Genomic DNA, 25,886 nt, shown 5'->3' with positions numbered 1-25,886 from the left:
ACACCCATCTCTGGTATCTTACAGGTGTAACTGGAAAAGCAATATACAGCCACTAAAACTAGCTGTGTTGTGTCACAAGGCAAAGCAGCTACAAAACACAGTAAGTAGTATCACTCAGTTTTATGCTCACTGCAAAATGTTTTAATACTTAAAAGACTGAAGTATCCAAACTTACAAACCTACATTTAAATGTACAACTGCAGAAGGACTTTTAAAGAACAATTCCCATACTTGTGAAAAACTTAAGTTTTATAATTATAAACGTCAATATCCAAATAACCGAAAGACAGAATTTACACTTCAACAATAAAATAATGGATCAGGCAAGAAGGTAAAGACAAAGTCACAGTAAGATGAGTCCCTAGAGAAGTGTTGTTAAAACCAAGTTTTGCAGATAAAACGCTGCCGGATGTAAAAACAACTTCAGTAACAGACTCCCTATAACAAACAAAAATATGACCACTACTTCAAATGAACTTTAGAATTATAAGCTAACAGCTAAGATTGAGTAATATCTTCCATTTCTAAATTTGTAAGTCTACTAGTACCTTTTTTATTTTTTTTTACACCTCAGTTACAGCCATTGCAGACAATTAGCTTTCTTAATTAGGCATTCTGTAGTATAACAATACAAACATCTCTTAATAAGGAAGCTCAAGTGAATAAATGATTTGCATGAAATTAAAATATTTCTTCCACATGCAGCTGTAGTACAGGATGTAGAAGAGCAGAATTTTAAGAGAAGTTCATGCCATTTCTGAAGAGTTTGTGTATCACACAGAGGCTCATGAAACACTCATTTCCACACTGGGGTTTGGTACAGCAAGCAGCTCTTTCACTTGCATCTTTACCTTCTTCTACATGGGCTAAATATTGACCTGCCAAAGGTACAAAATACTGTCTTATTGTAGATTTCAGAGGCTTTTGCTAATTCTGCATATAATTGCTAAATAGATGAGACAAGTGGAACAGCATGTTTAGAGGCAAGTTGTAAGGCCTTTCAGAGATTTTGTATTCATAGAAAAGTTGCTGCTTAAGATGACTTAGCATAAGGTACTTGAAATTAAAATTAAAACAACCAACCAACCCCAAACAACTGTCAATTGTTCTAGGCAACTTCATTTAAATATAAGACAAGGCTTCACATACTGTACCAGAGCAAATTCTTGTACTTTACAGCTTAAAACTAGAACAGTAAAAAAGTAAAGCTTTTAGATAACTATGTATTTCATAGACTAAACATACCATTTTAAACTTATTTATACTGAACCTCAAGTATTAAGATCCTAGAAAAGCAGATATATTTCACTACTTCCAGAGATACCCTGTATCATATTTTAAATGTATTTATCCTTTAAACAGTATTGGACAAGGAATTAAACCAGTTAACAGCTGAAGGAAAAATAACACTAAGAATCATATTCAAGCATAGGGTTTTTTTGTTTGCAATTCTGCCTACTCCCTATACTAAAACCACAGTAATTACCTCCAGTTTTAATTTCAAAGATCTTCTATATTATTTCTAATTAAAAGCTTCACCAATTACCAAAACAACATGTAGATCAAAATGCATCCCAGTAGCCTCCAACATTCTTCTCAGTATATATACATATACACATAAAATATTTATGCAGAGTTGAATTAAAGCTGTTATCTTGACATACTGGTGGTTTTCATAAATTCTATTTTTGATAGTTATTTTTATCCTTGAGATTCAACTGAATGAGTTCTTCTTACACTAGGATAAGATGCTTGTGGCCAACCAAGAGGTTTTAGCTTAAGAGAAAAAATAAATGGGAAGATAACAATTACAGCAGAATTATAACTTTCATTTAACTTAATAACTTTCATTTGTTGGATTAATTAATGGATTTAATTAATGGATTAATTAGTTTTAAGAACTTTTGTTTGCACTGCAATATTGAATAGTATATGTGTGAGGACTATAATACAGCGAAAAAATAATAACATAGATCTTTGGTTAAGGAAGTAAGGGTACATTTCAGCATAAGTCAATTAGTAAAGGAACAGACTATTAAAAAGAAAGGAACAAATAACTGGAAGGTTTATGAAGATGAGGTTAGAAAAAGGGCAGGTTGTATTCCATGTAAGGTTGTATTCAATGTAAGCCACTCTTGGGTCAGAACTGCATAGAACACACCTCACCACCCCTTATCTTCTATGCAGGGAAACTACCAACTTGGCACTAATTGAGATATTATAAACAGAAGACAACTACTGTGCTCCTTCCAGCTTTTACCCTTGATGATTTAATTTTATAGACCTAGAAGACCTTGGCGCAGACTGACAGCATACTCTAAAAAAAAAAAAAAAATTCAATCCTCTCAATCCTCTTGCAGCTGCAGTATTTTGGACTCAAGTTACAGTAGGCATGACTTCACCAAATATATTTCAAAAATTTCTGCATTTTCTTCCAAAATAAGTAATCTTCTTACATTTATATTTATAAATACACATTATAATTTTTGACTAATATTAAATGAGTACTTTGAAAATACTTTTTTTAGATAAGGACTTGCATATTTGCTTTTCTAAGTACATCTTATAACTAGGCAGCATTGGCATAACAAAAAATGTATGAATAAGAAATGGTCACTTATTTACTACAGAACTAAAACCACGCCAATCAGAAAAATATCTGAGTTAGTGATAACAAAAACTACAGTGCCAAGGTCTACCACTGTATATATAAAAGGACAGTTTATGCCATTAAGTTGCTTAATGAGGTTGGCTATGCCAACTTCTAGTACAAAAATGAGCTTACTAAATATGTGATTCTCTATACAGATGTGTTCTGAAAAAAATACCTGGTATATAAGAACATGTCTGAAACAGTACTGCACATAAAACATGTGAAAACAGAATAAGAGCAGTAATTAAGATGCTAACAATATTTACTAGGAAAACACTTTTCAAAACAAGAGTAACTTCTATACATTGGTAAACTTCCAGTTATACAATATTTGACCAGCCTCTGATTTTAACTATCATTTCTTTTTTTGTTTTTGCCATGCTTAAAGATTAATAAGCTACATATGGCATCAGAATGTTTTCCTTAACTTTGCAGTTCCATAACTTCTCTAAGCTTAGGATTTGCTTTCCTGATTTATCTTTTGCAGTCAGTGAAGGTGGCAGAGCCCTGGCACAGGCTGCCCAGTGAGGTTGTGGAGTCTCTTTCTCCAGAGACTTCCAAACTCACCTGGATGCATTCCTGGGTGACTTACACTAAGTGATCCTGCTTTAGCAGGGGGGTTGGACTTCCAACCCCTACCAGTCTGTGATTGCATCAAAGCAATTAAATCTTTGTTATTTAAAAAAATTATGCAACTAAAAATATAACTTATATTTTCAAACCCTAAATTTTACATTTTTCTTAAGATACTGAGCATTTAGGATTTGTAAACGACCTCTGCCTATTACCTGTTCCACCAAATGAATCCACTATCAAATTACCTAGTTTGGTAATTCTTGAGTGATTTTTTTTAGGTCAAAGACACCAGGAACCATCAGTCCTTATAATTATGTAAGTGTGTAAATAAGAAAAAACCCCTACAGTTTGGGTAAAGTCTCTGGATGTAAAATTGTTTAAAGAATCTTTGCTATGCTTCTTTAGAACAGTATTATTACTCAATGAGCTTGCTAGGGAAGTTATGAGGCTTGTTTTAAAGAGAAAGTCAGAAAGAACAATTCTTACCATAGAGTAAGAGACAAAAAATGAGCAAAAAACCTATTGACTGTATCCGCAAAATGCCATTACCACACAAAAAAAAAAATATCCATACATCATCTGTGGGTAGGCAGGGGGTTAACTACACCAAAGATAACAGGAGCTAAAGCTCATGAAGCTATAACTTAAAGTTGAATGCACACATCCATTATACCTGTTAATTATTACACCATTTCTTAATTTGTGGAAAGGTGCTCCATTCATAACAGCCAATGAAAGCCTTGCTTTTTATCTCTGAAATGGTCAGAGTCTGATTGATGGGTCAATGATCTATTAAAAACCAGTAACTACATCAGCAAGTTTTACATTTGTGAGACTGCAACTCAAGTTTAATATACCTATTACAAGAAATACATTATGACACATAATGTATTTCCACAACCTAAATAGTAAAACAGGAAACCAAAATTTAAAGAGTTTTAAAATTAACTATGTCATTACTAGTTTGATAATCTGTAGTGATTTGCTATGCATAAGATAAAATTAAAATAGCTTAAAAAAAATCCTTTTCCAATAGTTAAATACTCCAGGAATATTGTGTGATGCTACAAAGATCGCCTTAAACTACCCTAAAAATTCCTTATAAATGTTCATGAATTTTATTCCATATTTTACTTTCATTAATAGTAGTCACTCACCATGACAGCCACTTAAGCCTTGGACCAAGGTAATTCAAAGGAGGTGACACAGCTTCAGCTTCCTATCACTGCTGAGTATTAATGGCAGTCAGATGCCTAAATCCATGGTTTTAAAAATAATATCCAAATAGAGTTTCATCAAGTTTTTACTTAAGCCCTATAGACTGAAAATAAAGCACACATATTCTACCTCTGGGAAAGAGTTTCCTTAGGTCTGTTACACACTGAAGCTTCAACCTATAATAAAATTACAGAAATTACAGCAGTACATCAGAAGACAAAAAGTTGGAACAAAATATCAACTTCTTTTCCCCTTAGGAATGCTCATACACTACCAACACTGAAGGCTTTTTGGGTAAAACCACTTTTTTTTTTTTCAACTTGCAGCTTTGCTTTGGAACAGCTTCATGAGAAGCATCCTAACCTGTAAGCAGTTAACTTGATTCCTGCAATATGCAAAGGCAAGTATTTCATCCTGTACCTGCTGAAAAGCTGGCAACGTGTGTAACAGATGCATAAAGCTGAATTCTTTAAATTCTAAATTAACTTTTACTGCTTCAAGTTAAACTTCTTCATTTGCAAGCTTGATTTTACACTTCTCCAATCTATAGTATAAACAAAATTACCGTTTCACTGACCTTCCAGAAGAAGAAACTGAATTATTAATAGCCACCTTCAGAATATTTACTTTCAGTTCAGTTCAAGCTGTAGAGTAGTTTGGTTGGAGTGTTTTATGACAGCACATCCCATATGATGAGTAGAAAACCTTCCATGACTATTACCAATCAAAGGAACTACAGAACTGAATTCCAGATGCAGAATTCTGATTACATCACAGGAAACACTTCTGGCACTTTTAGCATGCTGCCAAATATTCCTCTAAATTTAATCTTTTCTTTTTAAAAGCCAGGTACTGTTTCTTCAGTTGAAAAACTTCAGTTTGAAAAACTGAAGAAACAGCAGGCAGCATACTAATAGTTTCATACACTTAGAATGTGAAACAACTCCAGGATAAAGTGATGAACACATTACATGTTTGCTTGTAACTTGTGCAAAAAAAGAGAGGGATGATCTTTATGCCAACAACTCACGCTGGCACTGTTGGTAAATCACTACAGGTGCAGTTGCTGCTATCTACCAATTCAGTAACAAGCTTGGTCCAAAGATATATATACACTAAGAGGAACAGAAAATAAAAACTGCCAAAAGAAATAAAGCTAAATATCTGTTAGATTAAGCAATTTTATACTGTGCATAAGAGCAAAGGATGCATCATATGAACTTAAACGAAGATTATACCTGTAAGCAAATGGCAGCTGAAGGAGATTGAAGTGGATTGCTTTAGAATAGGCCAGGGTGACCTAACAAAAAGTCAAGAGAACACAGGAGAACAGACATGCACGTATGGGCAATTGGTGAAGTGGATTGGGTAGGTAATAACATTTTTGCCACCTTTGCTTGATGATAGCAACAGATCACCAAATATCTAAATTTTAATACAAGGTTTCAGGCAAAGCCTATAGGGCTATCTATAACTGATCTGTTTAACCAAAAGTCATTTTACTCCAGGATGGCTGTTTGGTTCATATAATTATGTAACATTTCTGGAATACTGTGCATAGAGGCAGCTGTTGACCAGAAAAAGTGGTACAGCAAGGATCCTGCTATGAAAATCACAAGCCTTTATTTGCCTATAGCAGTACCTCTAAAAATTTGTGGCAGGTTACCCCTAAATGCTATCTGAATATAGATTGACCATAAAGTAATTTCTTTTAGTAGTTATTTAATATCTTATTAAACAGCAGCAAAACTAATTCATTTAGTATTTAGTTCTTGTCACTGTCTATTACCTGAGGACTACAATACTATTTTGCCTCAAGACCCATACAGCTGGTTTACAAACACACAAAAGCTGCTGGTTTATCACTATGTAGTGCCAAATTCATGTATCCTTTTTCCTGAGCATCTACTCAGCAGCTTTATCAACCATTTTACTTTAAAAGGATTACTTTTTGATAGAAATGATGTAAAATTCTGAACATTTATAATACATTTTCAATTCAGCTGCTGAGATGGTCTTCATTGTGTTTGAAAATTAAAGGCAGTAAGCTTCTGTGATTAACCTGATAAATCTTTCCTCGCTGCCTTTGTGCCCTGTGAGACTGCCTTAAGTAAAAGCTATTTATTGATTTTTTGTTCTGCAATACATAAAAACACATAATTAAGGACACATGAATACACAGTGGCTGTTACAAACAAAAGAAGTTAAAAGTTCTGAAGAACAGCAACCTTTTGAGTAGAAAGACAAAGGTAAAAGGTCAAAGATACACAAAAGTGCTGTGCATGTTTTGTTGAAGAACACTCATCCCCCAAGACCTTATTTCAGAGTACCATGTGATCAACTAAACTTCTGTATCTTCTGTTGGGAAAGACATTCTTATGGGTATTTCCACATCTTAAAACCAAAAACCAACAACCAAAACTAAAACAAAATACCTCCCCCCCCCAGTATTAGAATGACATCATAATGACTTTTTTTAATAACAAAAAAGGCTAAGTTCGCATAAAATTTAAAAATTCTTATATGGTGAGGTTAATAAAATACAGGACCTAAACCAAAAGCTCAAAGAAAGATGATTGGAATATCCCTATTTCCATCAGATAAACTATCTGCAGATTTGATTGGAAGATTAAAAAAAAAAAATTACAATAAAAAAAAAAAAAAAAAAAAAAAAAATCAAGATATCAGACTAGCATTGCCTTTTATTTTCTTCTTTAAAGACTCTTTTGTTTTCTTGAGCTGAATTTTTTGACCAATCAGGAAAACAGAACTTGTCTAAACTAAGCAACAATTATCTGAGCGTTGATTGAGTGAATTTCAGTAAAATTTATTTCCAGAACAGCAAATAAACTTTCAGCTTGACTTAGTAATATAAATGCCAGAATATGACTATGATATTGTGCAACAGGCTTCATAATACTTAAAAAGTACATCTTCCTGTACAAATCCAGTGTCTTACTCAAAGAAAAAAATAGGTGCAAGTCAAGTGAGCTAGAATTTCACATTATGAAAGTGATTGGAATCCATCTTCCACAACTATTATATACAACACTGGAATTAACTGGTTATAGCACACAGCCATAATCAAAGGCTGCTCTCTCAATTCCAGCTGCTGGAGTGGCTTGGGGAAGAGAATTTAATACCCAATATTGTGCAGGGCTTCCATGCTACTGCAGAAAAAAACCCACACAGCTATCACTATTATTTTCTCATCTTCAATAAAGCTTCACTCAAAACCAATGAAGCTTTATAACAAATAACTGGATGTTGACTGCACATTCATAGACAACAATAGGGTATCATCAGTGTTTTAGAGAGCAGCTGTAGGTAAGACTGTGCTTTTGCTTTTGTACTGTGGGAGACACGGTGTTAAAAAAGCATTCAGAAGTTCACTCAAGTGGGATAAATCAGTAATCTACCAGTGTTAATAAAATGCCTTTCACTCTCCACCACAAATGGATATGTTAGCAGTAGACTACAGCAAAAGACATGCTTCCTCTTGTATTTAAGGCAAGCAGGGTATTTTTTTTCATTTGTCAGCATCACTAAACAATTCTAGTTAGATGTCTGTTAACTAAAAACAACCAGCTACCTGCTCAAAGAAGTCACACTAGGAGCACACAAGTCATCACTAGATCAAAGCATACTCCAAGGCTGTGCAAAACTAGAAAATACAAAATCACCTCTAGAAGAAACCAGATGGCATATGAGCCCACAAGACCTCTTTAGACCAATAACTCAATCAGCAGTTCATTTATCTCCTCACTGTTTATGCAGGATCTCTCCAGAAGAGCAAATATTTAACCTTCTTAACAGAAACAAGAGCAAGTATTTTCTGACAGGACTGAACCCATGGCACCAGACCTCTTCTATTTTTTAACACCCTGAGCCACATTCTCACTTGTTTCTGTAGTATTCAACTACATCCTTCATGTGGTATCATCACCATATTTTTGTGAGGTTCATAGTAACTGGTGACAAAATAAATAGCTGATATAATAAATAGTTAATTTCCCCAATACCTTCAAATCTCATAGAGATGAAATCCAGCTTCACAGGAAAATTTCTAGAAATCTGTAGTCTCAAATGGAAAGTTCGTAAAAAGTGCTTATGATGTAATAATTTTATTTTAAACAAAACCATTGACAGATGTTGACTACATGACAGTGCTGACTTTTATATCCAAAACCCTCGTAGTTCTGTTCTTGAAAATGTGAAGAAATTTCAAGGTTATTTTAGAATGTTCCTATTGCACACACCCCACAAACTGCCCAAGAGTACACTTCAGCCTTAAGGACTGAAAAAGATACACTGGTCTATCCAGAAGTTGAGAGGTTTAAGATTTTTTCAGAGATAAAGCTTCCTTAAGAAAATATAACCTTCAGACTTGAGCCAAGCTGGCTCTGTACAATAGTGAATAGGACTGCAAAGACCACAGATGGCTCACTGCACACACTTGCTCCTTATTGTGGCTACAGGAGCAACACACTCAGCAATGTCTTTAGAACTGTCTGAATGTCAACCAAGCAAATGCTCTTTCACAGGTATTATGGCTAAGGAGCCAAGCTGTTTATTTAGTAAAGCACTATTATTAAGTATCAAATTCCAGAGTATTTTAAATTAGCAAAAACTTCAGTGAAACTCATGGCAACAGAAAGAAATTTTTTAAGTCCTTAAATATTTACCTAGCAAAAAGTTAAGATATGATACATAAAGGATATTAGCACTAGCTTTTTAATATATAAGCCTTTACATTTCAACGGTTTAGACAGATGCAAACTGGTTAAGCTTTAACAGAGAATAGGTGACACTGAGTAACTACCAACACAGCTGACTCAAAGGTACCTTCTAGATGCCTTTTCCCATTTCAAAGATGTAAATTTTCTTAGACTTTAAAACAGCAATGTGCTTAGACTAATTATTCAGGATAGTTAGATTGATTATACTTCCAAAAATTGTAGATCAATTTCTATCCAACTATGCCCATAAAAATGAAATAATCACAATTGTACAAAACCTGTGAATAAAATGCTTGAAAGATTGATTTATATGGCCTGTACATATATCTACTTTTTTCCATGATAATGGAAAAGCAAAATTGAAAAAACCCAAGTATGATGTTACAAGACATCTTGGGCTTCCCTTGACCTGTTGCAAGTCATGGAACATAGCAGAACTCATGATAAAAACCTTCCAGTACTTTTTTTCTCAGTAAAGATTCATAATTTTCCTCACTGTTTTTATACTTGACACAATACCTCAATTATTTACTGTACCATGCCAACATGACTATTGCTGTGTACCTTCACTCAGTTGCCTTTAATTCAATAACTTTTGCACACTATTTTATCACTACGAAGTCCTCATTTTGGAGGAATATTACACTAAGTGGTTGAGACCAGCCCTATCTGCCTGACTCAAAGCTAAACTGAAAAGTCTTCAAGATCATTTAAGATTTGTTTCCCCCTCACCACTTTAATACCTGGGATTTATCTGCCCACCCTAATTCTTCCATCACCTGCTTTGGAAGAACATCCAGCCAAGCATATACAGACTTAATGTGTTCACATCCACCAGCAACTCACTTAAAGGGAAGCCCCTTTCATCAGAAAGAAGCTGGTACTCTAGATGACCAATATCAACACCAAACTATGTTGACAAAACCAACATCACAAAAATGAATGAACCATGAAATTCTAAGCTGTGTAACATTCAAAGCTCCTGAAATATGAAGAGTTAAGGATGGAAACTAAAGAGGCTTTTATATTTGCCCACTTGTCTTCATGCAGAAGCTGCTCCAAGCTGAAGCAGAACTCGGAATAGCTTCTGAAAATAATTCAATATAATAAGACTGGATATTTAACAAATTCTTATCATAGTTTACTTAATACTTTGTGTGCTGAACTGTAATACTGTTTGCAAACGCAACTTTTCCTGTCTCCCAAATATTGCAAATTCTAGACTTGATCTTTACTATAACAAAAAACATAGCTGATAGCATACACAAGGCCAATGTGTCTACTCGAGTACCACCATAATTTCTCTTCACACAACCATGCAAGATCCTAAAAGTAGCCCTGAACAGTCTTTTGTAATCTGCCCTTGTTCTATACCATCTGACATACTTCTACAGAAGAATGGTTACAGCTATGTACAGCTTGTGGTACTTCAGATTCATGTGCACACAGGTGAATTTTGCTTCCTGTAAAGACCTGAAAGAGGTACATTGGAAGTAAAATAAACTATGATCAATGAGGGAAATTAAGAAACACAGGGAATTTTTTTATCCATTCTGTATCAAGCTACTCTATGTATTTAGCTAATGATTTGAGAAACTCAAGATTTTAGTTGCTTGTGTTAGGAGCTTCCTAACACAATGTTCCACAATAGTGGAACATATTCAGCTACTGCAGTACTGCTGTGTATTTAACACAGGCAAGGAGTTAAATACACATTGGTTTTGTCCTTCCCATAAATTTCACATTAAGACCTGCTTATATGAGCTTACTTTAAAAGATTTTAAAATTAGCAGATAAAGCAGAAAACAAACAAAAAAGTGTAACATTAAATGTATCACCTATTACCTTTCTCCAGAGATTAGTAACCTTTACAACTGACCAGAGAGAAAGGAATGTGGAAAGCAGTACAGTTTGTTCTGTCTTAGCTAATGTTCTGAGTTACCAGACATCTCACTGCAAGAACTATAGTGATGTTTACTCTATATAAATAAAGCTTTATCTTGCAGCCATCTATACCATCCAAAACAATGTCAGTTTAGAAGCCATGAGTTCATAACAATGAACATTACATGAGATATGGCAACATTTCATATTAACCATTATGAAACATCAGAGTAGAAGAAAACTTCGAGAGATAAAAGTACCTAAAAACAAACTACTAAGTTATCACATTCATCAGTACAGATCAAAAAAGCAACAGAGATTCAGTTCATGGCATGAAAATCAGATGATAAAATAACTGAAGGCATATTTCCCAAAATAAAGATAGTATTCATTCATTAATTACAAGGTTGTCAGTGAAAAGTAAGAAACAAAATATTAATATGTCAACTGAAAGTTTTTCTCAACAGAATCCTGTATGACGTTACAATGCATTATGAACTGCAGCTGCCAACAGAAAACTGTGCAGAATATTGAATGGTCAGATCACAGTAAGAAAAAATGAGTAAGTAACGGGGCATGGATGGGAGGCTGCCCTCTTCACAAAATAAGGAACTGCAAGTACTTGATTTGATGAAGCTGGGAAGAAAAACATCTAAACAGTGCACATTTAAATAATTGATATTGTGTCCCTCATTTAAAAAAAAGCAAATATATAAGTGGGAAGAGATAACATCATGATATATGAAAGGATTAAGAACTGTGTAACCACTGTACGGTTCTTAATTCTTTTATACATTATGATATTACTTGATGCTCCTTTCTCAGTCTGGCAAACAAGCCTTACTCTATCAGATATCAAGATGTTGAAATTCTAATCCTAAATGGAAAGCAGGTGACAAGTCCCTTTACCCAGGCCTATCCCTTTAACTTAGAAAATTGAGTGTGTGGAATACAAGTATTTGCATTATAAATCTAGATAATTTTTAAGTCTGAAGCTCTGCTCCTGAAAGATCCTCTATGCAGATATCATTCTCCAAGCACCCCTAAAATGACAGGTTAGCAAGCACCTCAGATTTTCACTCAACATGTAAAAATGGGGAGTAATATCCTGCACAGCTGAGCAGTGTAAAGCCACTTGTACTGTACTGCTGTATAAAATAGTAATATTATGCAAAGTCTTCTCCTCCTCAGAGTCCAGCTTAAGACTGTAAACCTCATGCAATGAAACACCATAAAAATGTCTTGACTCAAGCTCATATTTCAAACAAAGAAGTTTCACTCTTGCAGACAACAGTGTTTCAGAAAGGAGTGAGAAAACCTCACTTGAGACCCAAAGAACAGAGTTTGACTGCTCAGATTGCTCACCTTGTATGAATCAGAATACAGCCTAGTGGGGATGGAAGCTCTTCTCATCTAAAAGTTATCCAGTTTTTCACATTACATTAGATTTCCAGTATAGTTCCTGGCTCTATGATAGACATTTGCCACCATTCTTCACACCAGTAACAGTACTCAGGACAATCTGCAAGCAGTCTAATGCCATTACCCTAAGGAAATACTTATTTTTCAAGAACTAGAGCAGTGCTATTAGAAGAAAACTTGTCTCTGACCTTCAGGATTAGGAGTGCTTTACAAGCATTGATGCCATACGGAGTATGATCTTGACTGATTACCCTGCTGTAGGGATGAAAGTCTGAGAAGTTAGAGCTCTGCCCACTTGGGGTTACATTGCTGCACACAGTAAGACTGGGGAACAGCTGAACTGCAATGTCTTGTACTCTCAGCAGGTCAGTTAGAAACAGCAGTCCATGCAGTTAAGTAATTGACAAAGTCACCTTGGTCCACCTCATCTCTAGATTTAATATTCTCTTATGATTTAGGATAGGAAAACAAAACAGAAAAAGTCAAGTACAGACAAAGCTCAAGAAATTATATTGTTTTAAAGAAGGTGATCTGACACTCTCAGCAAAAAGGCACAATCATACCTACTCTGGCAAACTCCCAAAGGACTCATGCCAGTTTCAGTATCTATTTCCTTTGTTTAGTTATTTTACCTTACTTGACATTTTAGAAATTTTTATAACCAAATATAGTCACAGGTCCAGTTTTGCTACCTCTCACCTGTTATCATCTAATTTGCTGGATGAGTACTTGCTGAAAGACTGATTTTTTTTCAGACGCATTAACTACATCATGTGAAAATAACCAAAATAAAATCTGCAGGAAAAAAACATAGGTAATGAATTTGATGACCATTCCTGCTATGCAAACTGAAACACTGAAGTAGCTTATGGTGGCATCTACAGATAGTATTTGTTATTCCAAGAAAACTTCTGTTTGTTCAATTTCTCTAATGCTAATTTCTATGGATTCTTTTAATCCAACAGAATTTGAAAATTCCTACTTAATTTATACCTTTCATTATTCTTCAACATAAAATGAACAAGCTACAGTTCCATTTAGAGCTCACCATTTCTGTTCCTAACAAGGAAAGAAGTGAGTAAATTTAATGTACTCTGATAAAGGATTAACTTTCAAAACAAGTATTTATCACTTAGAAGACAAGACTGTCCTGTATTTCTTGAGAAAACCAAGTTTGACAGGAAATAAAAACTATCACTTTATTAGAAAAACAAATTCCATTAGTTTCTCATCAAGAATCAACACTGTTCCTGCTATGCAATTTCTGGCCTATCTTTATTCAGATATGAGAGCCATACATAAATAATGGATGTTTTGCATAACCAGCTCAGTTCCAAAAAGCAATTAATGTAGTTGTTGTCCTCCTCATTCCTTTAAGAGACAGGGAATAAGTTATCTGTGACTTTTTGTGGGTTTTTTTTTTCCTCGTTTGTTTGCTGCTTTGTTTTTAATGGAAACTGAAGATAGGAAAGATTTAAGCAAATTACTTTAGGTCACACAGTAAGATGACTCAAGTGGAGAACTCACTTGGCGTCAATCTTTCATACTCATACTTTAGGCACTGCACTACCATTCCCCAACATACAATCCTTGACCTTTTTGATAAGTTAAAAAACTATACTTTTCATCAACTTTTCAGCGTGTCCATTTTGATTTTAACATCCAGCATCTCTGGTCATCCCATTTCTGTATCTAAAACCTTCTCTCCTCCTGCAAAGATTTATTGTCCTCTTTCATCAAATGCTTTTATTTCTTACTGGAAAAAAAGGTGTTAACAGTACAATGTTTTGCCAAATAAGGTATCTTTTTTCTTTTCGTTACCAGGCCCATTAATTTTTTTGTCTTAAAATAACCTTCACTGAATTAGCATGTCATAAACAAGAATAAATTAAACCTGAAACTAAATAACAGCAATGAACTTGCACTGCAGGTATGGGTTCACTGGTAGGTGAGGCGTAAAGTATACAGAGGGAACAGAACAGTGAAGGAGACTGTCTTCTTTTTCCTTCTTTCTCCTCTATTACCTTCATGAGGTACTTCTCACGTGAGGAAGAAGGTAATGCTCTATGTACATAGCCTAATGTTACATTTAGTTATATAACCACTGCATCATTGATGTAGACCATAAACCTGCAGTGAAGCTATAGCACACACTGTTTGAGAAAAGTTCATCTCTAGTGATACCTGCGAATAATCTAAAAGCATCTGTTTAGATTGCCAGGTAGCTTTTCTTTATCAAGGGCAAACACTGTCTTATCTGAGAAACTGGTAAGACGAAACAAAAGGAATCAAGATAAGCTTTTAGAAATTCCATTATTTTCAGTCATTTAGTCAGATGACAGCAATTCAATACTCCTTCTGATATCAGAAAATCTACTCCCAATGATGTGCAGAGGCTCTACTTTAGCTGTATTTCAGAATAAACCTACCTTCAGCCCACTGAATTTGAAAGGAAAAACAAATGATAAAGTAGAAATGATAAATGACAAATGTCCTGGTTTGGGCCAGGATAAAGGTGATTTTCTGTCCTGTACTTTTGCTTTCAGCTAAGTCTCTTGTAAGTAGCTGCACTTGCTGAAATTAACAGCAAGTTTCTCAGACTGTGTCTGCTTCTAGGACTGATAACACTCAATGTTTATAGTTACAGCCAGAGACTGGTGTGCAGAGACAAGGACACTGCTCAGTTCTGAGGAACATTTTACCCTCCAGAAGGAGTAAAGAGGTCCCACCTGAAACCCTCCTTTGGGGAAGAATGGACAAGACAGGTGCCAGAATTGACCAAACAGAGTATTCCATCCCATACACCTCATACTCAGTATAAATTTGAGGGATCACAAGGGTCAAATCCCTTCCTGCTTCCCCTTCTTTGCCTGTCCCTGTTTGCTTTGGCATCCTGGAAGGATTCCACCCGCTCCTCTGCCAGTGCTCCTGATCCATGCCAGCCTGAATCTGTGTGTTCCTGCCTCCAGCTCCAAATTGCTGACCCCAGGAGTCCAGCCTGGACTTTCCCAGGGCTGCCCTGGAGCCTCAGTGGTGACGTGAGAGTTACTGGGGGAAAAGGGGAGAGGAACATGGTATCAATTTTCCTGTATATTTGTATATATCTAGTAATTTTTCCTATTTATCATTACTGTTTCATTAAAGTTGTGTAGTTTAGTTTCCAACCCAGAAGTCTCTCTCTCTTATTCTCTCTTCTTTCTTTATCAGGGAGGAGAGGGGGATTAATAGAGAGAATCAGTTATTCGGTTTAATTGCCGGGCCAGTGTTAAACCCTGACAAACAGACAGGTTAGACATTATCTTGCCAAATCTGACAAGATTAGACAAGGAATAAAAATCAAGAACAACTTACCACAGCACAAAATCTTCATCTCATTAATGGAAAGAAATGTTTATCTCAATCAGATTCTATGGCAGTGCTGAAGGCTTATGGCAGCAATTTGAAACTATTCTGACATCAACTGCCAGTATCCCTTGGATGCTCCTCACAGCTCTAGGTACATCCCACCTATCCTTAAAATGTCCACTGCTCCCACAACAGCACCAAGTAACAATTATGCCTCCAGAAGATATTGTAGGACACAGATTTTGTCTGTGCAGGTTTTGCCACAACTCAATAAGCTGGCACTTATGTCTGCCACTGCTGGCTATATGCATTTAACATAACTGCCATATGGGCACCTAAACACCATATTAACCATGTGGTTATATTGAACTCCAGCATTTTCACAGAAGGACATTATTAATAAAGTAATTTAACAAGAAGACACAAAAAAGGACTGGAAAGATATTAACTTTTTAAAAAATACAGAAAAATGTTCAAAAGTGCTCATGACAGGGCAATTTTATTAAATTAAAAAAATTCTAACCTATCTTCCCATTCTGAGATTCCTCTGGATTGAGCTATATAAGTCACTTTTACACTGAATACCTACATGCAGTGGGCATCATAAACAATCTTGTGATCTGTAAAAGATATTCAGCATCCAGCGTAACCACTGGTTTTATTTTTTTAGGATATTGATAATGTATTGAAAAACACCAGTGAATGTACCTCCTGGACTTTTTGGATGAACATTGTACAAAAAAACCTTGGGAGGCAATTCTTAATTCTTTGTACTTCGGCTTCATCCATAAGCTTCTTTTACAAAGGATAAAGCACTCACACTTATTTTAACAATATGGTTTTCTATAACCAGTCTTTCAAAGTGAAAGAGGATAAAATTGATTTTGTTAACAGAAGTGCAAACAAAAGCACTACAGAAGACTAGTTTTCTCTAGGTAGTAAGAGCTTTAATGTTTGTTATTTAAACAATACCCAGTTTATGTCAACAACTTCTGATTGTCAATTGAGTATTAAAGCAAGAAAAAACTCGTTTGCAGTCCCTGATGCTGTAATTCCAGGCTGTTAAAATCTTGGGCATGATTTTCAGTCAGACAGCCAAGGCCATCAAGATTCACAAAAACCATTAGTTTCAATTCCAAATGCTACTGTCAAACAATTCTTAGTTCACTCCTGGCAAATCATGCTTTCTATTATCTGCCATTTGCTGTGTTGACTAAAATAGACAACAGTTCTCTACAAAATAGCAAAATTTTCAGGAAATAAACTGACTCATGCTTTTTCTTTCCCTCCTAAGCCTATTGAAGGGAACAAAGCTCACATGCTCACAGTGCATCTGTGAAGGTTTTTATGCCTGTACAGTTGTCAGCTTTCCCATTACTAGTTTTTCCACACATTTAACAGCTAGATGAGCATCTCAAATATACTGGGTTGGTATGTGTATCATCACCTCTTTTTTTTTTTTTTAAACTAGAAACGAGGAAAAACCAAGCCAAATCTAAAGATTATTCCACAAAGACAAGCCAGCTACTTTAACAGACTTCCAGGATATCCTGGTACAGGACCTGATAATGGAAATGCAAAAGCCTCTATCACTTCACAAAGGGCCATGCTGACTGAAGGAGCACTGAAATGAGATAAACTTGTTATCAACATCATAAAGCTTCAGATCAGATCTACAGCCTCCAACAAAGTTGGTTTATCCTACCAATCTGAAAACCAAAAGTAGCATTACAGGAAAAACTGTGTTATAAAAAGCATATTATATATTTCTCAGTTGTATTATCTGGCAATGCTTATTAGTAATATATTAGCAATAACAATATCAAAACATGGCATAGAAAATTTTTGTGTATCTATAGACTCTCTAAACAAGAGATGAGGACATTATCTCCTGCATACATGGAGAGCTTTTTATATCTCTTCTGTCATAGAGCTGAAGTAGCCACTTGGCAACCTCAGTCATCATGCACAGCAATAATACAAACAGATGGAGACAATCCTTAAAGCCAATAAGCATAAGTACCACTACTTTTCATGGCAACCAAAACAGTATTTACCCATGAGGGAGTTATCAGATTTTATTCAATGTTTTCTGACCTCTGCAGCAGACTTAACATTTTAAAAGCTCAGGAAACTGCTCTCTTGACACTTGCTCTGAAATGTTGGTCTATCAACCCACTTACTGATGCCTTTCAAGTACTTTTCATGGAGAGAATTAGGCACACCTGTCAAATTTACATCCTGGAAAACAGCCTAATAATGTTATTGCCAGAACTGTGAAATAAGAATAGCTTGATTAGAAGTTTTGGAAAAGTAACAAAAACCTATGACTGTTTCAATAATAAATTTAAATATTATTTGGTCAGCTACTGATTGTTTTTGTAGCAATGCCACAAGTAGTTTATATAAAAAGATTCATTTTATATAAGAAGTCTAGTATTTTCTAGAAAAAGTTCCTGCTAGACTAAACCTACCAACTTCTTACTTTATTTATACAATTATGAATTTTGCTCCTTACATTTACAGTGCTATAGAGAAGCAAAAGAGTTACTATTTACATACGAATGGGATGTTACCAGCTTATACTTGAATTTAGGAATAATGAAGATACTTAACTTTGACACTAAATAATAGCTAATGTTAAATAATCAGACCACTAATAATAATCATCTCACAAAATATCAGAAGCTTTATCTTATTTGATAAGATGAAGATATGATATATGATATGAGAGGTATTATTCAAATACCTCTTCTCCATCTCTGCAGCACTATATCTCCTATCAGCAGCATGCACAACTCTTAACTTCTGCAGCCTGTGTGAAGAACCACCAAATTCATGTTCTTTTCTACTGATGCCAAGGGAGCAAATAAAGCAAGGCTGCCAGTCTGCTCTCTAGCACTAGTATGGCCAAACACAGCTGAAATTATTTATAAAGGAAAGAAAATTTATCTCATAAACCTCAGCTAAGGGCTTCATCGATCTTTGGAAGAACATTAAATTCAGCTGGGTCCCATTTAGTCTTCAAACCAATATAAGCATTGATGCCTTATGCTGCCAGTGAACCAGGTTTTCATCAGCTTTAGTCACTAATTGGTTGCAAAATGATGACTGAAATCAAGATTTCTAGTCAAAAATTTGTTTTGTAAAAGTGCTTATACAGACAGGTCACAAATTAAACAAATATTCTGGGATTCATTTAATTCATGTGTTGCCTGTAATAGCATCCTATGGAGCCAGCCTTTTAATGACACTGAAATGACAGCTGTTCCACACTTCTCATTTCAATCCTGTAATATCATGTACTGGCTTGGCATAAACAGAGAAGAACAGGGAAGCATAATGAATAAAAGCTTGTAAGCTTTTCTTTTTTTTTTTTTTTTTTTTTTTTTTGGTTGGTTGGTTGGTTGGTTTGTTTTATAACTTCTGTTGAAATGAGGAAGGGAAACACAGTTGCTCATATAGGCAATGAAAAGGGGAACAAGAATTTGCTTCAACTTTTATTATAGTATTCTAAATTATCCCACTGGGGTAGAACTTCAGTTTTACAACGTGTCATGTTATTTATAGAAACACTAAGAAAAAATGTCTTTATTTCAAAGTGTTATCAATATTTGGACTTCATTTCCATCAATTCTTTAAACAAAGGGTAAGTGGTCAGTGGCTTCTTGCAATATGGCTAACAGCTTAAAATGAAGTTTGCTGTAATTCCATTTGCAGAGGATTTCCAAAGCTGTTTCTCTTCCCAGAAGAAATTTGGTTTACCACAGAAATAAACTAGTTCTCTGTTCCCTGCATGGAACAGCCCTCCTCCTGAGCATGCTGTCTAATGAATGTTCAGACTCTCAAGCCTCTGAACTGGAGGCAATCCCAGGGTTACCCTGGATTCAAGGGACTTAGCTAGACAAGGGACAGAGTTATTCAAAGCCCTCCCAGGACCCCTAATTTCCAGCTTCTTTGCTCTCTCTGACCTACTTTGGTGAGCTGGTAAGGAGACTAGGATGGCAAACACAGAATAGTTATCCTAGCTTGTGACAGAATCCAGTATCAGCACATCCTAGAAACAATTTAGCCAAAGTGACATATTTTCATAGAGAACAGTAAACTGAACCTAACTTTTCAATCAAAATTCAATCAAGCAGAGTGGTTCTCTTGCCTCCACCAGGGGTTTGAAGCAATCAAAAAAATGGTAGGGGTCTGCTGAGGTCAGTGAAGTACCTGTAAAATGTACACATGATTTAATTAATAAAAGGAGCCAAAATTTCTAGCTATTTTTCATTTACAGCACATAGAGACTAAGAAATTTAACACACTGGTTTAGTTATTCTTAGCATTCAGCACAGAATTTGCTAAATATTTTGCAAAGCTCCAGTCTTGTTTTGAAAAGAAGGCAGCTATGGTGCTGCCATTACTCCAAGCACAGCTGTGTAACTGAATCCATGGAGAGATTCACTTTGTTCTCACACCATCACATCCCATGATCAGTCTCAAATATATTCACACATGTGTACTGCAAACAGCCTGATATTGCAAGGAGCCAATAATTCACTAAAGCTCACGAATTAGAGATGCTACAGCTGAAGGCAGGATAGAAGGCAAGCAGGTTAGCCACTTTATTTTGAGCTAAATCTGCACATTTGAGCAAACCAATAACCACATTTCATTCAACCTTTATATCGGTGAGACACTATTCTAAGTCATCTACAGAAGCAGGTGAAAATAATTAACTGATAAGGAGTAACTGCTATAATATCTTTCCTTACGTTCTTTCCTACACATCTATGAAAGAACTTCAGCAGAAGTTTAACTCTGGCTAATGAGAACTTGGGAGATGATGGAAATGAAGTAGCAGCTCAAAACTAATACAACAGTACAATCCATGAACTAAAAACAAACACAATAGAATAAGTTATCTGTGAACTACCTACAGTATGAACAGAAAACCACCAATCACTAAATTTGCTTCTGAAGCCCTGTGGGAATATCCAAATAACCAACTGACCTAGAACGTGCTCCTTTCTTGCTTCTGTTTCCCTATCACTATCAAGGACCTTCATTCTCTAGACAATGGTTAAAACCCATCCTTATTGCAGATAAGAGGCAACTATTTACCCTATTAGTGGTCCTTATGACAACTTCTCAGAAGTTATCTTCAGAGAAACAATGCAGTATTAAGATAAAATTTGAATGCCAGTTGCCTGAAAAGCTTACGTGTATCAAAAGTGCCTGTGACTAAGCTTCCTGCTGACAAATACATGAGGAAGTCTTATTACTTCCCCACAAGCCTTGCAGGACAGCTCTTGGTCAGCGAGATCACAGTGGTTTATGAGATTCCCAGAGATAAAGAAAGGTCCTGGGTTATTCATGTCCTATGAACACTGGTATCCCAGACCAAACAGAAGAAAACCCAAACCAAACCAAAACACCCCTGTTTTCCAATTAACAACCCAGCCCCACAGAAGGTGAGCAAGTAGCTTTTTTTAAAAGGAACCTGTTAAAAACGCTGCAGTGCACGGTCTCCCCTGCCCTGAAAGCACCTTACACAGCTTAAACACAGTGTTCCTACAGACACACTCAGCAGTGTGAGCTACAACTCCCCTTAGTGGACGAAGGCCCGGTAAAAATTATTATTAATGTAACACCTGAGTAGAGAAAGCAGCTGTGCTAGCAGATGGCACAGGTTTTCTTAAGAGACTCCCTTCTAAAGGGGGTTTTCACACAAGTCCAACTACCTCTGAAGAACGCAGTACTCTCTACAGCGCTGAGGTACCTCACGCTGAGGTACTCCGAGGGGTTGGGGCTCTACCCCGCTACAGGGCAGCAAGCTGCAGCCGGGCCAGGCCGCCCCCGCCGGGCGCGCTGCAGGAGCCCTGCCCGGAGCGGAGCCGGCAGGATGCTCCCACTCGTGCTTTAGCGAACACTCCTCACCGCCGGCTTCCTCACGGCCAAGGGCGCGCCCCTGACGCGGGGCAGCGGGCGGGGGACAGGTTGGGGCGCGCTGGGGCAGCGCCCGTTAACAACCACCGGGCGGGAGACCCGGCACGGGGGCACCTGCGGCTCCGCGAGAGGAAAGGGGAGGGATCCCGGGGGGGGGGGGGAGGAGAAGCGGCGAGGCGAAGCCGCCCGTAACCTACTGACCGCAGGGACCGCCCGCGCCTTCCGTTGCTCGCACGGTGCCCGCGCAGTGCCACTGACACAGGGTGCTGCGGGCTGGGCCGGGGACGCGCAGGGCGGGCAAGGCGCATGCTCGCCACACCCCCTCCCCCTCCCGCCCGTAGCGAGAGTTCCGCGGGCCGCGCCCCCTTCCCCTCCGCGAATCCTGCCGGGGGCGGGGCGCGGGGAACGCGGAGCAGGCGCAGTGGGGAGGCGCGGCGGGTTCCGGCGCCCCACATCTGTTCCCTCCCCGCCCCCCCCGCGGCCTCCGCCCACACCCCGAGGCCGTTTAAACGCGGCGGCGGCGCCCCGCGCTCCGGGTGTCGGCAGCATCGCGGCGGTTCCGCCAACGCACCCCGCTCCTCCTGTCTGTGCGCTCAGCGGAAGCGCGGGCGGTTGCCGCCATGTACCGCTACTTGGGGGAGCTCCTGGTGTCCCGCCTGGCCGCCGGCTCGGTGCTAGCGGGTGCGGAGCCGGGCGGGCCGGCGGCGGCAGCCGGGGGTGCGGCGGTGGCGGCATGGGGCGGGGGCCGGTCTCCGCGGCGGCACTACTGCGAGGCGGCCAAGAAGGAGGACGACCCCAACTTCTTCAAGATGGTGGAGGGGTTCTTCGACCGCGGCGCCAGCATTGTGGAGGACAAGCTGGTCGAGGGGCTGCGCACCCGCGAGAGCATGGACGAACGACGCCACCGCGTTCGAGGCATCCTCCGCATCATCAAGCCCTGCAACCATGTGCTCAGCGTCTCCTTCCCCATCAAGCGCGATAACGGCGAGTGGGAGGTGATCGAGGGCTACCGGGCGCAGCATAGCCAGCACCGCACCCCCTGCAAGGGAGGTGAGAGCCGCTGCCCCCTTTTTATCTCCCCCCATTTAGGTGCTCAGGCCCCCAAGGGCTATGAGGCCGATTCGCCCTGCCCGCAGCAGCCCTGCCCTGCCCGGCAGCCGCTCTCTCGCCTCTCCCTGAGGTGCTGTGGGGCGACGCTGGTTAAGCACCGTTATGGGGAGAATGGGCAGGAGCCTTCCTCTGCCACTTCCCAAGGGGTGGCGGGGATAGGGGCAGGGGCAGAGCCATTCCTCGGTGCTCCTATGCCGTCACCTCCCCGTCAGCCGAGGTGCGAAATCTCGAGGCGGCCGGTGGCCGCGGTTATCGCCGCAGGGCCCGTTGGTTCTGTCAGGGTGTGAGGGGAACCCGCGGATTTCCGGGTTGTGACGAACCTCGGCACTGTTATTTGAAGCCGTGTGGGAACTCCGCGCTTGGCGTGCCTGCTCTTGAGCTGGGATGTGGGGAAGCCGTCCCTCAACACACTGCCTTCCAGGCTCTGTTGGCAAAACCCCAATGCTCGCCCAGAAAACGTCGGTAGGGAGAAATAACAAGTTAGCCGAGTTACCGGCTGGATAGACAAGGAAAAACAAAAGTGATTTTTCTAGGGAAAGCTGACTTTGCATAGGTGAGGCCAGCATCGTGCATGTGCGAAGGGACCGGGTGGGTGAATCCGCCAGGAGCTGAGCAGAGCTTGAGCTCACTTGAAATCAGCTCTGATTTCAGAGTAATCAAACGGTTTTAGTCCGGGGTAGATCGCATTTCTTTTATAAAACAAATACGGATGTCCTCCGGCATAACTTAAGAGCTCCGATCTTTGTGGACAGTGAAGTCCTGGAGACCATTTCAGGACTGTCTCCAGCCTGAGCCTCTATAGTCTGCAAATACATTTCTTTTTCTTCAGTGTAGACCAGCTGTGTGGTAATAATGGTAGCAGAAAATAGAGTTTTCCCTGTGTTTTCTTATCAGTGAAGACCTCTGACTTCTAGAGTAGAGTAGGAGGGGTGTTCTTAGGTAAACATGTTCTTCATAATCAGTTCTGCTGATGTGTATATATGACATGAGAATTTTTCTCTTAGCAGCACAAATAAGCTGTCCTACTAATGTGGTCCTTAACTTTTTGAAATCAAATATGTAGCAGGCATCCTGTGACATGCTTAATTCTTACCCGAAAGTGGCTAACTCAGCTTCTTGAGATTACTTGCGATAAAAGTTAGCAGCATCAGAAGTAGCTGTAGCTGAAGTTGGGTGTGGCTGAAGTGTATTCTGTGTGGAGGAGCTACTGTTTCTTTAATGCTTTTACGATTCTTGTAAAAATACTAAAGGTTGTTACCCAGCAGTTTTCTCACTGCTTTGGTTACTTGTTACAGATGTTTACAAAAAGTACTTTTCCATACAGCCTGTGTATGACTCATAAGTACTCCCCACTTTCATAACAAAATGCAGTTCGGTGACAAATGAAGATAGTATTTAACACTTGGTGATAACTTACATTTCACATCAGTATTGTTCAGAACTGAAAGAATTAATGTTTGCAGAACAAAAAACTATAAACCACTCTACATGAAAAAGAACTCCAGTTGTGTGGTTGGATACCTTCTGGTTAGATAAGTACAGAATTTCTTGTATTTTCAGTAGCATTTGTTATGCCCGTCTGCCCTGACACTGGAGCAAGTATGGAAAGTTACAACTGTAAACTTCAAGGCATTTGGAAATGGCAGCTAAAGAAAATACTAAGTCTGAACAGTTTGTCCCTTTCTTCCTGTGCAACTCCCCACCCTCTGTGAGTTTAGAGAAGGAATTGCAAATGATATTTCCTTTCTTTTTAGCGTAGGTAGCATAAATAGATTCCACCTTATAGTGCTCTCCAGGATTTTGCTCAGTATCAGATGGCAGATCTGGCTTTGTAGTAAATTTAAATGGGATGTGTGATAAGTGTAGACTGACTACTTGAAACCTGCTATGAAAAAAGGATGGGGGAAGTTAAACATTTCTACTTAACTTGTAAAGAAAAAGGGTGGTAAAGATATTCTGCTTTATAGTACATTGGATCCTCTGGAAATGCAACAACAGCTTTTGTCTAAAAGTGATTTATTTTTTTTTAAAGTAGAATCCCAGTAGATTCTATGGGGATCCACAAAGCCCAGTGAAATACAACTCAAACTCCATAACAGTATGATATGGGAAAACTTGCTGAAGTGAGTGCCTCGCATCCTGTGGAGTCCAGAGTCCGATGCAAGTAGTTCACACCAGCAAGAACCAGCAAGGGGCATAGGCCACCTCTTAAAAGAGGGGGCGAGTTGACATCTGAAAGGCTTGCAGAGCAGTAGGAACTTCCAGATATGGATTTGTGAACTTTGGTAAAATAAGGTTCCCTTTAGTTACTGCTAAGTAATATATTGCAGGAAAACAAATGGTTTTAGGTACTTAAAAAGCTACGTTCCTTTAATTTTCTTCCTCATTTCATTTTATACACCCATAACGAAATACTTCATTACTGGTGGTATGTTGCTTCTGAATACTGTTTGTGTTTGCAAGATAATTTATAGTTTTTACCATGAACTAACAGAATTTATACTCTAAATCAAATTTAAAAAAAAAAATCCTGATTTAAATGCTTTAACCCTGTAGACAGTTCTGTTACTTGAGGAAATAGACTAAATATTTGCATTATTTGCACTTTATCAGTACCTTCTGTGTCTACTAAATGTTTTTGGCTTAATGTTGTAGCAGTCAAATTATGTTCCTTCTGTCACAGATAAAATCTTCAATTTCTTTGCCTGCTCCTTCCCTTCTAGAGTGAAACCTCAATCCCTGCATTCCAGTCTAGCCCAAATCTGGAAAGCACCAGACTTCTTAATGCAAAGTTGATCTTTATGAAGCACCTTTAAAACTCACATTATCTGCATATGATAGCTTCCAGCAGAAATTCAGCACTTCCTTAACTACTGGTCCTTCTGTGCCTCCTTTCTCTTCTCTGTTGCCTGTGTGTTGCAGTAATTCAGCAGAGTGAATGCCAGAAGGGACTCTTGGCTGGATGGATGGGTGGCCTGACACAGAAATGGAATGGCAGACTG

The 25,886-nt window shown here is 38.3% G+C and overlaps 2 protein-coding genes across 7 annotated transcripts in view; one reads left to right on the top strand and one right to left on the bottom strand.

Moving 5' to 3' along the window:
• The window catches only part of SHLD2 (shieldin complex subunit 2), a 36,437-nt gene extending 14,306 nt beyond the window's left edge, over nt 1-22,131 (bottom strand). The window contains exons 1-2 of one of the 6 annotated variants that reach the window (XM_071749265.1): nt 21,976-22,131; nt 19,911-20,055 (exon numbers count right to left, since the gene is read on the bottom strand). The gene's annotated coding sequence lies outside the window, so the exon portion shown is untranslated. Of the gene's footprint in view, nt 1-297; nt 538-1,087; nt 1,815-19,910; nt 20,056-21,971 lie in introns of those variants that run through there. The other 5 variants (XM_071749269.1, XM_071749268.1, XM_071749266.1 and 2 more) reach the window with 5 other exon arrangements.
• Nucleotides 22,132-22,210: 79 nt separating this feature from the next.
• The window catches only part of GLUD1 (glutamate dehydrogenase 1), a 28,039-nt gene continuing 24,363 nt past the window's right edge, over nt 22,211-25,886 (top strand). The window contains exon 1 of the mRNA XM_071749271.1: nt 22,211-22,824. Within this exon, the coding sequence (XP_071605372.1) occupies nt 22,395-22,824 (430 nt within the window). The 5' untranslated portion in view covers nt 22,211-22,394. The remainder of the gene's footprint in view (nt 22,825-25,886) is intronic.

Source organism: Heliangelus exortis, chromosome 7 (genome assembly GCF_036169615.1).
Source record: "Heliangelus exortis chromosome 7, bHelExo1.hap1, whole genome shotgun sequence".
In the NCBI taxonomy this organism is placed as follows: Eukaryota; Metazoa; Chordata; class Aves; order Apodiformes; family Trochilidae; genus Heliangelus; species Heliangelus exortis.
Note: the sequence above shows the minus strand (reverse complement) of the source record. Positions and strands in the feature narration are given on the sequence as shown.